This window comes from Amphiura filiformis, chromosome 13, assembly GCF_039555335.1.
Source record: "Amphiura filiformis chromosome 13, Afil_fr2py, whole genome shotgun sequence".
Classification (NCBI taxonomy): domain Eukaryota; kingdom Metazoa; phylum Echinodermata; class Ophiuroidea; order Amphilepidida; family Amphiuridae; genus Amphiura; species Amphiura filiformis.
In genome coordinates, this window is record NC_092640.1 from 66888310 (window position 1) to 66902079 (window position 13770).

Genomic DNA, 13770 nt, shown 5'->3' on the forward strand with positions numbered 1-13770 from the left:
CAGATTTGGGGTCAAATTCCATTTCAGGCACATACTCAAATACCTTCAAAATGCCTCTTTTCCTACAGATTCTATGGTACAGAGATGTGACTGACACATATGCATTGACATTAGTTGGTGTCTATGGGGTTCTCACAGATTTTGAGTTCTAGGTCATACAGGGGACAAAAATCACTTTAAAATTCAATATTTACTGCATTATTAAGTGATGTGATCATCAACATAATGCCAACGAGCTCTAAGCATTATGCTCATATACGATTGTAATCAAATTTGGCTTAAACATGGAGGAAGGGTCTGTTTTGGTGTTAAAAGGGGTAAAATTCTTAAGTTTGATCAATCTAAATGAAAATTCGCACAAGTGAATAGGTCCACTGCTTTTCCCGCGAAACGGCTTGTTGACATTTCCCGGAAGTGAAGATGTTTTTGTTTTGAGCAGTGGATCGTACACGTGATCAAGAGATACGAGACTTTCGTCCTTCCATGATATGATTTTCTTGTGCTATGTGGTCTGTAATGGCCGATTTGTGCTGTTCTGTGGTGGATTCCTTTCTGTTTGCTCTCGTGAACTTTCTTTCTGCAACAGTTTCAGAGTCCTGTTTATGTTCTTTTAACCTTGTACCAAATTGTCGCCCAGTCTCCCCTACATAAGACTTGTCGCACCCTTTGCACGGAATGTTATACACCACATCACTATTATGGCCATTACAGACCACATAGCACAAGCAAATCATATCATAGAATGGGAGGGGGCGTCTATACTCGACAAGGACTCAAATGCCTTCAGCAGGAGAATTAGGGAAGCAATCTACATTCGCAAAAAGGGGGCCAAAGCAATCAACCGCGACGAAGGTCTCGTATCGCTTGATCACGTGTACGATCCACTGCTCAAAACAAAAACATCTTCACTTCCGGGAAATGTCAACAAGCCGTTTCGCGGGAAAAGCAGTGGACCTATTCACTTGTGATCAAGCCATCAGCCCTGATGGCGAAAGCTAAAGTCGTGAGTACTCATTTATTGGATTTGTCAAGCTAAAAAGTTTGAATTAGTATATGTGATGTTGATATGATTCAAAACAAGATGAAGGTCATTTCAAGTTCACGGCTAGACTTCGTAGCCTTATGAGGCTGCAACATATCTTGTTTTAATTTCTTTGCATCTTGTATATCTGACTGGTACAATAACATACCTATCTGGTATCTGTTTTCTGGTAATAGACATATTGTCATCAGGGGGCTGTGAAGGAGAGTGACGAGAAGGCAATACAGCTTATATGCAAACAGAATGACGTAAGTATGTTTGTTTTATTATACAAACTTTTATGTATTACTTTTGTTCATTTCAACAAAATTCCTATCCAGAAGTATTAAAACATCTACAACCGTCATATAAAGTGTCTGAATACTAGTGAGGTGAAAACTTGAGCTAAGATCCACCAGTTTGTGATGGCGCATCGTAAACCTGAGTCACCACCACTGCAAGTTTCGTTCACAATATGTATATGTTTCAACGCCTGTTTTGTTCGCTCTCCTCTCTCTCTCTCTCTCTCTCTCTCTCTCTCTCTCTCTCTCTCTCTCTCTCTCTCTCTCTCTCTCTCCCCTCTCTCTCTCTCTCTCTCTCTCTCTCTCTCTCTCTCTTCTCTCTCTAACTCACTGAACTATCAGAGCGGCAATGAAGATTTCAAACGTATTGTCAAGGTGTGCCAGTTATTAATTTCGTTGATTGTCTGAGGCGAACGTAAAATATGACATCTAAAATTAGTTTTTGTCTCGTAACTCAATAACAGAATCTCGTATGAACTTCATATTACACACGATGTGGAAGTACACCATATGCTTTGGAATGATTATAAAATTGTTGATAAATATGTTGGTGTATTAAGGAAGTGGTCACTGAAAACATCTTCTATGCTAAATTACGTATTTCGTATTAGGCTCTAAACTGCAAGATATTTCATCTAAATTTTGTTTCTTCATATTGCACAGGATATGGGAGTAAACCATATGCTTTGGAATCGTTATAAAATTGTTGATAAAAACAAATGGCTTTTTAGGGAGCGGTCAGTGAAACATCTCATAACCTACATGAATTTCATGATTAGTGCTCTAAGCTGTCGCGCGCAAAAAAATATTTTTTTGTGCTATATCTCAAAAACGAGAAATCGTATCAAAGTTTTTGGTAGGTACTCTTCTTTTGAAGTATGGTACAATAATTTTGAGGGCAAAGAAATTTGTTTATTTAGGGAGTGGTTATTGAAAACATATTCATAATGCTGAGTTTGATATAGGCCAAATAAGTTTTCTAACAAAAGGCCTATAATAACACGCTGTTGCGTATTTCTTCTTAATTATCATAATTACGTTGGCCTCATTTTGTTTTGGTATTTCTTCATTTATTTATTTTCCATAAATGGTTATTAATATTATGCACCATCTTATCTTTAAAAAAAATGTATTATAACTGTACTGATAAAAGAATAAAAGGTACAATTTCCAGTTTTAAACATGATGAACCGGTAATTTCAGTTATCAATGAAGAATCACCGAAAATATAAATTAATCAAAAAGAAAAATATATTAAATCAATGAAAAAAAAACATTCAGATAATTTGGGCAAAATAAAAATTAACAATTCTAATACAACACTTTGAGTGGGAAAAAATTATTTGGAAGTTTGGAACCGTGTGCCTCTTGACTGTAAAGCGACGTCTGCAACCATTAAGCTAAACGGATCGACATGAAAATGGTGTTTCATTTTAAGTAATAATGTGGTTGTCATCATAAAGTCGCAGGGTCATTTAAGCAAACGGTATACCATAACAAACGATATTGTATCCAATGGAAACTGCACGGTAATCCATTATATCATTAGTAGGAAATAATAAACAAGTATTTTTAGTGGATTACCGAGGAATATGATCAGTTACTGAGCAACGCCATCATATTTTAAGGTGTTTCTGTACACAATATGAATATATATCGTCAATTTGTAAAACTTCATGCATAGCGCATAATTTATTCAGTTTACACAATAGTTACGGAAAAGGTGTTCAATACGCGTCTTGCTTTAGTACAATGATTAAAGTCTTTATCACAGTTGCACATGATCCAGTGGTCATGGTGGTGTGGTAGTTGGCCCATGATCTAGAGGTGCCTCTCTTCTTGATAGAGTTTAACGATATTCTCTCAATGATTAATGCCATTTACAAAACCTTAGTATTTTGTCCTTAGTCCTTTTTTCTGTGTTGTCAATTTTTTTGGAGCTAAAATGCAAAATGTCACCAGTATGCAGTTTATTTGGCCTTCGTCGGTTTTCACATAACTTTACACGGTGTACTACACATTTGCAATGTTTTCCCCCTTAATTGAGTGAATATCGTACTATATATTTAATAGAAGTGGAAACAAATCATCAAATTAAATTTATAAAGTTTTTTTTTGTAATCCGTGTTTTTGTTTTAAAGATATGGACCAAAAACCAATTTTAGATGCAGTTTAGACCCATAATATCAAAATGTGCGTAATTTAGCATAGGAGAGGTTTTCAGGGACCACTCCCTAAACCAATTTCTTTACTTACAAATTTATTATAATTCAAAGGCATGTAATCTACTCCCAAATCATGTGAAATATGAAGCGCATACGGCATTCCCTTTTTGAGTTATGAGACAAAAACGAGATTTAGATGACATATTTTGCATTACACATTTTACCGCGATGCCCAATTTTAATGTTTGTCCACAAGACATCTAAATTTTGAATGTCAGCACGCTCCATATATGGTAGATTTGAAACAACTGTCATGGCAAGCACAATGGAGCACCCAGAGTGTTAGTGCTCCTGGTCTTGTTTTAATAAAAAAACATTATTTGTTGTTATTTTCATATTTACCTTTTTTAAAAGATAGTCTAACTATGAGTAAAAAGTTGTTATTACGCTCCTGTTTTGCAGTTGAGCACTTTCAGACTATCTCCGATAGACAGACTGACTCTGTGATATACTTTGGCTGTGTTGAAACCATGTATTGTATATTCATCCACATTCCCAAGATATGGTAGTCCCTCCAAAGCATTTCATCGTGGCGTTTGACGATTGCCTTTTAGGCATGAAACTCAGAGTAACGACTGCCAATTATGGAAGGTCGTATAATCAGCCAGCTGATTGACTGCATCATTTGCCATTCTTTTGTACTCGTCTGGGCGGTTTGTTTGTATGGCGACAAGTAGAAACAAGATCGGATTTCTTATTGATATTAAAGATTGTCTTTCATTTATATGATTTCTGGTATTTCTAGTAAGCATACATTACATATATAACCAGGTTAATATTGGCATGCAGCTGTAACTGATCTAGATCGTGGTTCTGTTGGAATATTTGTTCAGAACATGCCCGTGTTCAATTTTTTTTTTTCTTGATTTAAGAGTCTCGTTATATACGGGGGTCTGCTTTTATGAACACTTCTTCATTGGAAGATAAAGCAGACGGTTTGATGTTTTTTAAGATTTTATTCTGGGTTTGTTAATTGATCCAGTTTTGATGCATAAGGAGTCATCGCTGGACTTACTGTATGGCTTGTGAAGACCAAAGATCCAAATTAACCCATTCAGTGATCCCAGCGCAAGTGTGAAAAAATTAAAATTGTTTATAAATTGCTTAAAAGTGTAGAATAAGTCATTCAAATTGTCATTTGGTATTTTTGAAAGGACAAATTTGGCAAAAAACGAACAAAAAAGTTGAATACATGTAGCTAATTTAGATACTGTCAGTATCTATATTACAGATTCGCGTAAAATGTCTTATTTTGTCTTAAATACACGGCTTTCGGCTGAATCACTCGCATGCTATGTTAGCACATCTATGACAATGACAAAGGTACCGAAATCTGAATGTTGATGATTTTTAGGATCGTCCGGATGAGCAAATTACTGAATGGGCCTTTAATGTCTAGACCATAAAACCGGGCGGAAAAGTAAATGGAGCGCTAAAGAAATTCATAACTTTTAAATTCTACCCCTCAATTTCTGAGGACCTTCTTGAAAAATGTATTAGCCGGGCTAAAACTCACACACATGTCAGTTCCATTGAAATAAAAAAAAACATTATGTATGTAAAAAGATCTCTGCTTTTTAACAGCAATGTTCTTGAGCTTATCAAGGGTACTAGCAGCAAAGCTGAGCAAGGACCTTGTTAGCGTTTACCTGTTTTGTTTTTATATAATTTATATATATATATATATATATTTAATTTTCCGTTTTGTGCGCAGTGCTTTTCTTCATTAATGTGCTTGCTACTTATATGCTCTGTCCGCTTGCTTGCGTGTCGCTTATAACGTCCCCCCCCCTTTAACCCATGCACTCTCCATCAAAGAGTTCAAGTAGCTGCAGCAGCAGTCCTCTACAAAATGCACACTAGCTTGCTTGTGCCAACCAGATCTGAAGACACTGCTACCAAAGCCATTTGAAGTAAGAGGAGCTATCCGCTCCAGCTTGTCCATGCCTTGCTACACTCTCACAGCACCAGTCTCTAGAACCATATCTACTGGCAGAACCTTCATCCACACTGCAGTTCAAGTTTGGAATAGACTACCAAATGGAGTCATGGGAGACATATCTGACACCGGCGCACCATCCTTCAAGAGCAGAGATCATAAGCATCTTATTACTCGTGTCTGTTGCTTTACTGTGCCCCTTCACTCTTGTTGTTCCTAAGCTGATTTGTACCACTGCTTGGCCCATGTGGTTGTCCTTGTTCTTGACCTGTGTCACTCCTAATGGGATATTGTGCACTCTAGCATTTATAAAAACAACACCACACTGTCACCTGATGAAGGGTGAAGCCCGAAATTCCGTGTATTAAAATTTCTTTTACGACATTATTTCTTCTACGTGTCTGTTTTCTACATTAAATGTCGACGCAGTTTATTGTTTACTTATTATATATTGCATATTCATATATTGCAGGTTGCAATAAAAATTACTGGTGCAGGCAACGAAGTAAAGTTTGAACTTACTGGACGAGATATTTACGTTGGGACTGTTCACAGCATGATCTTAGCGTATCTTAAACAACTCACAGAAAACAAAATGATAAAAGAACGAGTTCAGTGGAAATGGAGAGACGAGGAATCGAACATTTTGCAGGATTTTGATGACAACCAGAACGCTGATATAGAGCGAGCCTACATGGAATATCAGCAAAAACAGTCCCCACAGTACTTCAATGTGGGTGTCAACAAGATTGACTTTAGTGGTATTGGAAAACCATCTGCTACAAGTATTAAGCGAGTGAATCTCAAAAAAGGTATTGCATTTGAACAGTATATTTACAATAACTTCACCAGTACGAGCCGAGTAAAAACAATAAACCGGTTTCAGAGGTCTCCTTAACCACTTTAGTACTTTCATGAAAGTTCATCTGTGTTGGTATATCGAATGATTAAAGTTTATCATGTTTATAGAAAACCTTTGATCCAAGTACAAGAAATTATTACTTCTGCAGATGCACTCAGGACGCTATTGACCATCCTCTATTGTCAAGCATAGTGCTAAAAGTCGATTGATACATGTTGAAATTAACACAGCTCAGAAATACACCTTTTTTGCTTTGAAATATATTTTCTCGGTCAAATAATTTTTTTCATTTTTGTTTCAGTAATGTCGACAAAAAAAAACCCGGTGCCTGATGGATATATCTGGTGTTAAAATTAGGCTTGTCAATGTGTCTTTTAGTGTAAGATTTTTTATTTTTATAGGTCTAAACCTCCCCCGTGAGTTTTTCTTTTGGGGGGATTTACTTTTTAGAGCTTCAAACTAACATAGTTCGCTAAAGAAAGATTTCCCCACCTTTTAAGGCACATCGTGTGGGTTTATATATTATAGTTTTGTCAGAATATCCGTTTTGATTTCACATTTTTTCACTTGCGACTGCCAAAATAGCTTGATTTCACAATTGTGTTAGATATAGGGTGACCATACATAATATCTCAGGAACTCTAAAATCAGCTATGACCCTTTTCGCGTCTGGCCACAAGGGTCCAGAGGCATATAGTGTTGGAATTGACGTAAATCCCCAGTGAGTTACAGTGGAACATTTCTAGAAGATATATTTCGTCGGGTGCATTACATAGTGACGGATGTTGATTTTTGTCATTTTTATGAAAATTGGTCAATGTATTTTAAATAGTGAGTAGTATAATATTACCAAGATTTGAAGCTCAAGTTTGCATAATTAATAAGTTAATTAATTATGCAAATGATGGATGTTGATATATGACATTACCCGACGTTTTACATAGTGACGTATCTAAGATCCATCACTATGTAAAACGCCGTTTATTCGGAAAAACAACTAAATTGTATGGCGTATCTCCAGCATCCGTCACTATGTTAAAACATGATTTTTCAATTTGAACGTACGTAATTCTACGTGGAGTCAAAGAAGCAGTTCACATCAAAGCCAACCAATCATCTCACAACAAAGACGGGGACCGGTTCAAACTTCAGGAGTCTACGAGTCTGTTATCAGGTCAAAGAAAATCACGACCTGATACAGTCACTTGCTGATGAAAGATGGAGTACCATCTTAAAATTCTAGTAATTAATTCCTTGTGTTTGGATCAAAAGTTTAAATCAAAAATCATGATTTATACCAACACAGATGAACTTTCATGAACGTAATTCAATATTGTTCATTGAAACCTACATGATTTATTGACGGATGTTGATAACTGGGTATAAACCAAAAACGTTTACGTAGAGCAGATATACAATGGATCATTATTTTAGTAAAATATCATTTTAACAAATTTTAAATGGTTCGAGTTGATTCGACAATTATTTAGAGACATTATTTCAAAACTTTCCAATATAAAAGGGATGGTTAAGTAATAAAAAATGAAAATGTGACCTTAATGAGTAGGTTATTGAAAGATGATCAAAAGATGTTTAGAGGCGGCTCCAAGTTGACAGATAATACAGTGTAAATTGGTAAAAAATGAATACAATCATTGGCGTTTTCTAAAAAGAAGTTACAGCTTGTGTGACTAGCTATATCATGAGAGTGAGAACTAGTAAGATCAGGAGTAAATACTCAAATACAATATGTCATGTATGTCTTGGGCACTCGTGACGAGTTGGTTTTATCATGAAAAAAGCGTTTTATAATAAGCGTAGAGAACCGACGGATGCTTCGAAGTCCTTCCTTCCTGACTTTTATGGGCAAGACATAGTGACGGATGTGTGACGGATGTTAGGGTGTAACGTTTTCACATTTTTACATACTGACGTATAACTTTGCAATCATTTTACTGATTTAATAGGGAATAATTCTTCTTGTGATAGATGTTTGAAGATACCTTAGATACTATTTTTTTTTTAAATACAGCAACTTTTGTAGGATTTTACTTGATAGTGTTCTGCTATGGTTGATCACAAATTGGCGTATTCTTTGATCGCGTCTAACTCAAAAACTTTTTTCTGGCGAAGTTTAACATCCGTCACTATGTAATACCCCCGACGATTTTATAACACAGTTGAAGATATACATACAGCTTCAAAATTACATGCATAATAGTCGTGTAGTGTTGCCATAATATTAATGTAGTAGTACCCTACTACATAATGTTGCTGTATTGTTTTGATAATGTAACTCCAAACTTGATGCGAGTATGATAAAATATAATTTAAAACCATTTTTCTCTAAAACCCAAGCCGTACCTGCCCTAGGTCGATGTCATCGAACTTTCTTCCTACACACACACACCATCAATCATGTCAATGGACTGCGTTATAAAGAATAGGTCATCCGGGGTCAAAGGGTCAACGACGTGAAACAGTATCACTATCATGCCGCAACTAGGATTATACTCTCTTGTGTCAGGGTTGCATTATATATTTACCATTTCAAAAGAAAGACGGAAAGAGTCTGTTAAATACATAATTAATTAATCAATGTCGTCTAAAGTCAAATGTCATCAACAAAGGTCATCCGGGGTCAGGTTATATAGGGTCAACGGGATGAAACAGTGTCGCTATCATACTACTGCCCCTCTGGGCTTAAACTTGGTAAAACTAATAATATTGTAATACTAAATTTGAATTAAATACCAAATGTTCAGTTATTCAGATCCAAGTCACGCAAAATTTACATGGCAGATAGTGGAATAAAGGAGGAGTGTTAAAAACTATAATTGGTTCAAATCGTTACATGAGGGGAACATGTCACGATTAAGGTCGAGGTCATGTGGGTCAATGAGGTCAAACAGTACACTCATAGAAATCACTTGTTCGCCTTGTTGGCGCAATTCAAAAGGAGTAAGTTTGGACAACTCAAATATAGTGTAAAAGTTGCCAAAACAAAATTCATTTTAGTTATCCGAACTTAAAAAATGCTGAAAAAGCTCAAAAGTTCCGTCAACTAATCAACTTTGTTGGCATTACTTAAAAGTTGATGTAAATCGTTGCGTCAACTTTTTAAGTAATGCCAACTTCTGAATTCAAGTTCAGGGAACTTAGAAAATAAACAAGGTTCAAAGAACCAATTAGTTGAGTTATTGTAATTCAACATGTAAGTTGATGTAACTCGTTCATATTAAGTTACTGGTACTTATTGTTTTGAGTTATTCCAATTTGGTACTTTGTTACTTAATTCACGTAATTGGATCATTTTTTGCACAATTAGCAGTATTCAAATATTTATTTTTGTAATCAGTGCAAAATTTTGTATACTATAGCACACCTCTAGAAAATTATGCTAACCTAGTTTCATTTTCTGAGTTGTAACAACTCAATAAAGTAAGTGCAAATGAGTGCGACGAACATAATGATATCGAGTCAGCGTTACTCAAAATTGTACGCGTTGGCATTACTCGGAAAGTTGACGCAACGACTTACATCAACTTATTGAGTAATGCCAACGAACAATTTCTATGAGTGTATCTATCAATTTAGAGAAAACACCTGTTGCTGCTCCACCAGCATAATTATTACATTTCTTACAACATGTTTGTGTCAACTTTTTAATTAACTATTTAAACAGTATACAATCAGTAGACAAATACAATATGCACATTTCACTTTTTTCAGTCTTTTTCATAATTGTTCAGATATAGGCTTAAAAACATCTTGTATCTCTAATACCATCAGCAATAAAACTAATTAATAATTGTCGACAAAACTGTCTTATCATTTTTATATTAAATTACCACCAACTACATTTATCTTCCTATGTCGACTAGTAAAACGCCATGCGAATACATATACTAGTATTGGATTCCTTGTTCTTGAAGTATGTTTCCATGTCCACAACGCATCCAATCACCTCTCTGGACCAGACGCATCCCTTTTTAAAGGGATTTTTATATTGCTTATGGCTAATCAAATAAGTTTGCAGTGCGCAGTAGCAACAGACTCGGACATTTGCTTTTCGTTTTGTCTTCAAGGGGGTCACCACGGGTCTCTGAGAATGGAATCAGTATTGACTTATTGTGTTCAACAGCACGAGTGACAGATACTAACCCCTGCGAAGTCAAGACGAAATGCAAGTATCTTGCTACTCCTCATTAAAGACTCTATGTAATAAAAAGGTCATAGCTAATTGCTCTTTAAAACGGGTACTTTGTATTATACCTTTAGCCTCTGTTTGCATGCTGTAATGCAATTTTAAAAGTCAAACTATAAGTATTAAAAACAAAAAAGAGTTCTCCATCTTTTGTGTACCTCATGCACCGGTCCGTCAAAGTTTGTGACATTTATGCGACTTCTGTGGCGGGAAAAATAGGAGGGGTCTGGCATTACGCAAAGGGGCTACAAATGTGTGTTTTTTTTTACATAATCGTAGACTTTGGAAGCTAGCTATCACATTTTGAGAATTAAAAGACCCTTAAACAGCATGAAAACATTATCATTATACGGAGATATTTTATTCAACAGCATGAGGGTCCGACATTCACTAGTGAAAATTTAAAATTAAAATTCTTTCACAGCGATGAGAATTGAACATTATCTCGTTTCTATGAAACTTTCTCATCCAAATGAATGAGAAATACTAATTAACGTGTCAACAATCTGTCACAAACGCAAAATGTTCGTATTTAGAACAATATGACAGCTGGTAAAATGAAATAGATCCGTTCAATTCTAAAACTGTAAACATGAGTTTTTAGGAATTTTAGTGGAATTTTGGGATTTAGGCCGCAATCTTAGATTTAAGGGGAAACTCGAAGTGGCCCCTGAGCTTATTTTACTTATTGCATCCAAAGAAATATACATGCCAAGAATGGTTTTGGTGTAGGAAGAAGGTGGTATTTTTCCTGGGATGTACTTACCTACACCCTGGTCAACTGGTACACACGATTTATTACACAAGGGACCGTCGTGTAACGACGAACTCTGATGCACGGTCCAAGATTATGAGTGCTTGTAAATATTTAACCCTAATGGTTGACCCTTAATGGCTACGTCACTGACTTTTACACGGAAATATTATCAGACTTAAAACCCATTCGTTGGACTAACGCTTAATATAAATAATAGCTTACATAATAGTCTGCCGAGCACCACAATAAACGCAGATAAATATGCAAAATCGACTGATTAAAACTTTTTTAAAGCAATGTTAGAGGACGCAGCCATTACTAAGAGACTGCATAATGCGTGATATTTCAAATTGATATACCGAATTAACGTGGCATGGGTGCAAAACACAATCTCACTAGTGCAACGACAGATAATGACATTTGACAACTTCTCTTATAGTCATGGCAGGTATATCCTTATTTTTATCGCCTTAAAATTTCTGTTGCGCGTCTTATTTTGCTTTTTTGATGATTTTATAAATGAATAAATGAATGAATAAATGAATAATTGAATGAATGAATGAATAAATAAATATAAGAATGAAAGAATGAATTAATCAAAGAATGAATGAAAGAATGTGTTCAATCCCAAGAAAGGAGAGCGTATAAAAATTCAAAGGTTAGACTTTCCAGAAAAAAAGTCATTACTCTGAATTTTTAATAAATAAATAAATAAATAAATAAATAAATAAATAAATAAATAAATAAATAAATAAATAAATAAATAAATAAATAAATAAATAAGTAAATACATATTTGAATAAATAAGTATATCACATGATACCGTACTAATTTTATTTGATATTTAAAAAATATTGTTCTAGAAATGAAACAGCCGGACACATGGTCGGATATGACAGATGATGAGCAGTGCAAATTGGTTGAGCTGCAGTCGAAGTCATCCGAATACAAGCAAATAGCTGCAGAATTTCTCAAATCTTGCAATATTTCGTCCGCTCTTGGATCGCCTGTCACACCAACTATTGTGAAAGTAAGTACAGGTTTAAAATAGGTAAAGAATATTATATTGCTAAAGTGTACAAATAAACAAAATTTACGAGTGAAAGTTGAACAATAATTTAATGTGCCGAAGAAGTAAAAAAGAGGGTAAAGGAGGAGTTGCTAATCGACATAAAAACCAAAATAAAGAGACGGCAACAACAAACTAAGTAAGTACAGCCAGCACAATTAGGGGTGGTGCAATAATTATGTGTACCCCGGGATGGTGAATTATAGGGGAGGGGGCAAAGATTTTTGGCAGGCCAAAGGGGGGGGGCAAGTATTTTTGGCAGGTCGAAAGGGGGGGTCAAGCGATTTTTGGGAGGTCGAAAGGGGAGGGCAAGAGATTTATGGCACAGAGGTTGTGGGCACCATTTATATATTACGCCCTAAAATGGTGTAGGAAAACATTAGGAACATGTTCAAATATGCAAATTTTACTGCTCGCTGCGCTCGCATTATATGATAAGACAATTTAAGGTTTTAAATTCAGGTTCCTAAATATCTAGCTGTGTAAGGGGGGGAACGATTTTTGGCACATCAAAAGGGGGGAAGGTTTTTTGACACGTCAAAACGGAGGGGGCAAAGATTTTTTGGCACGGCCAGGGGGGGGGGGGGCAAACGATTTTTGGCAGACCATTTAGAGAATTCACCACCCGGGGGTACACATAATTATTGCACCACCCCTTAGTCAAAGGAAGTTCAAGAAGTGAGTAGAGAGTTGATTTCGAAAATCAACAGTGGCGTAGCTACAATCATAGAATTTAGTCTTGGGACGGTTTAGGACCATGCACTAGAATTGATCCCCTTCCCCCCCCCCGTAACAATGTTGATCGGGGTTTTATCATCAGGCTCCGTGTTGGACTCTGCAACATTGATTGGTGGGGGAAGGGGAGGGATATGGCTTACAGGAGGGTTGAGGCTACACGCGAACATTACTTGAAAAACATCCATCAAAATTTATGTGACTGGGGATGAAAACAATGAGTGCAATCGACCTCGTGTCCCAACACAATAATTCTATGATTGTAGGTATTATACGTTGCGGCACCCGGGGCCAAGGATACATGATGGTACTCCCATTCTTAAAACAGTTTTGGTTATGATGAAGTTGAAGTCTTAAATTGATCTTTCAAGTGACTATTTGTGCTGAAATGCGCAACAATTTGGACTATCAATCGGCGCTTCATAAGGTGGTGCCCTGGGTACGTTTCCCTCCTGCCCCAGCTACCCCCACCCCGTCGCTACGCCGCTGAAAATCATGGTAACCATTATCATTATGACCGCAAGGATGTTTTCTTTGATTGATGCAGGAATAACCAAGTTAGAATAAACACCGGTAGATGGTACAAACCAAAAAGCTGAAACCCAATTTGTTCTCAAATGTCCTTGATATCTAAAATTAAAGAAAACATCCTT

The 13770-nt window shown here is 36.1% G+C and overlaps 1 protein-coding gene across 1 annotated transcript in view; it reads left to right on the forward strand.

Annotated features, from left to right (window-relative positions):
- The first annotated feature begins 284 nt into the window (after positions 1-284).
- The window catches only part of LOC140167859 (protein mono-ADP-ribosyltransferase PARP14-like), a 51380-nt gene continuing 37894 nt past the window's right edge, over positions 285-13770 (forward strand). The window contains exons 1-4 of the mRNA XM_072191150.1: positions 285-317; positions 1219-1290; positions 5960-6299; positions 12177-12343. Coding sequence (XP_072047251.1) covers positions 285-317; positions 1219-1290; positions 5960-6299; positions 12177-12343 — 612 coding nt within the window. The remainder of the gene's footprint in view (positions 318-1218; positions 1291-5959; positions 6300-12176; positions 12344-13770) is intronic.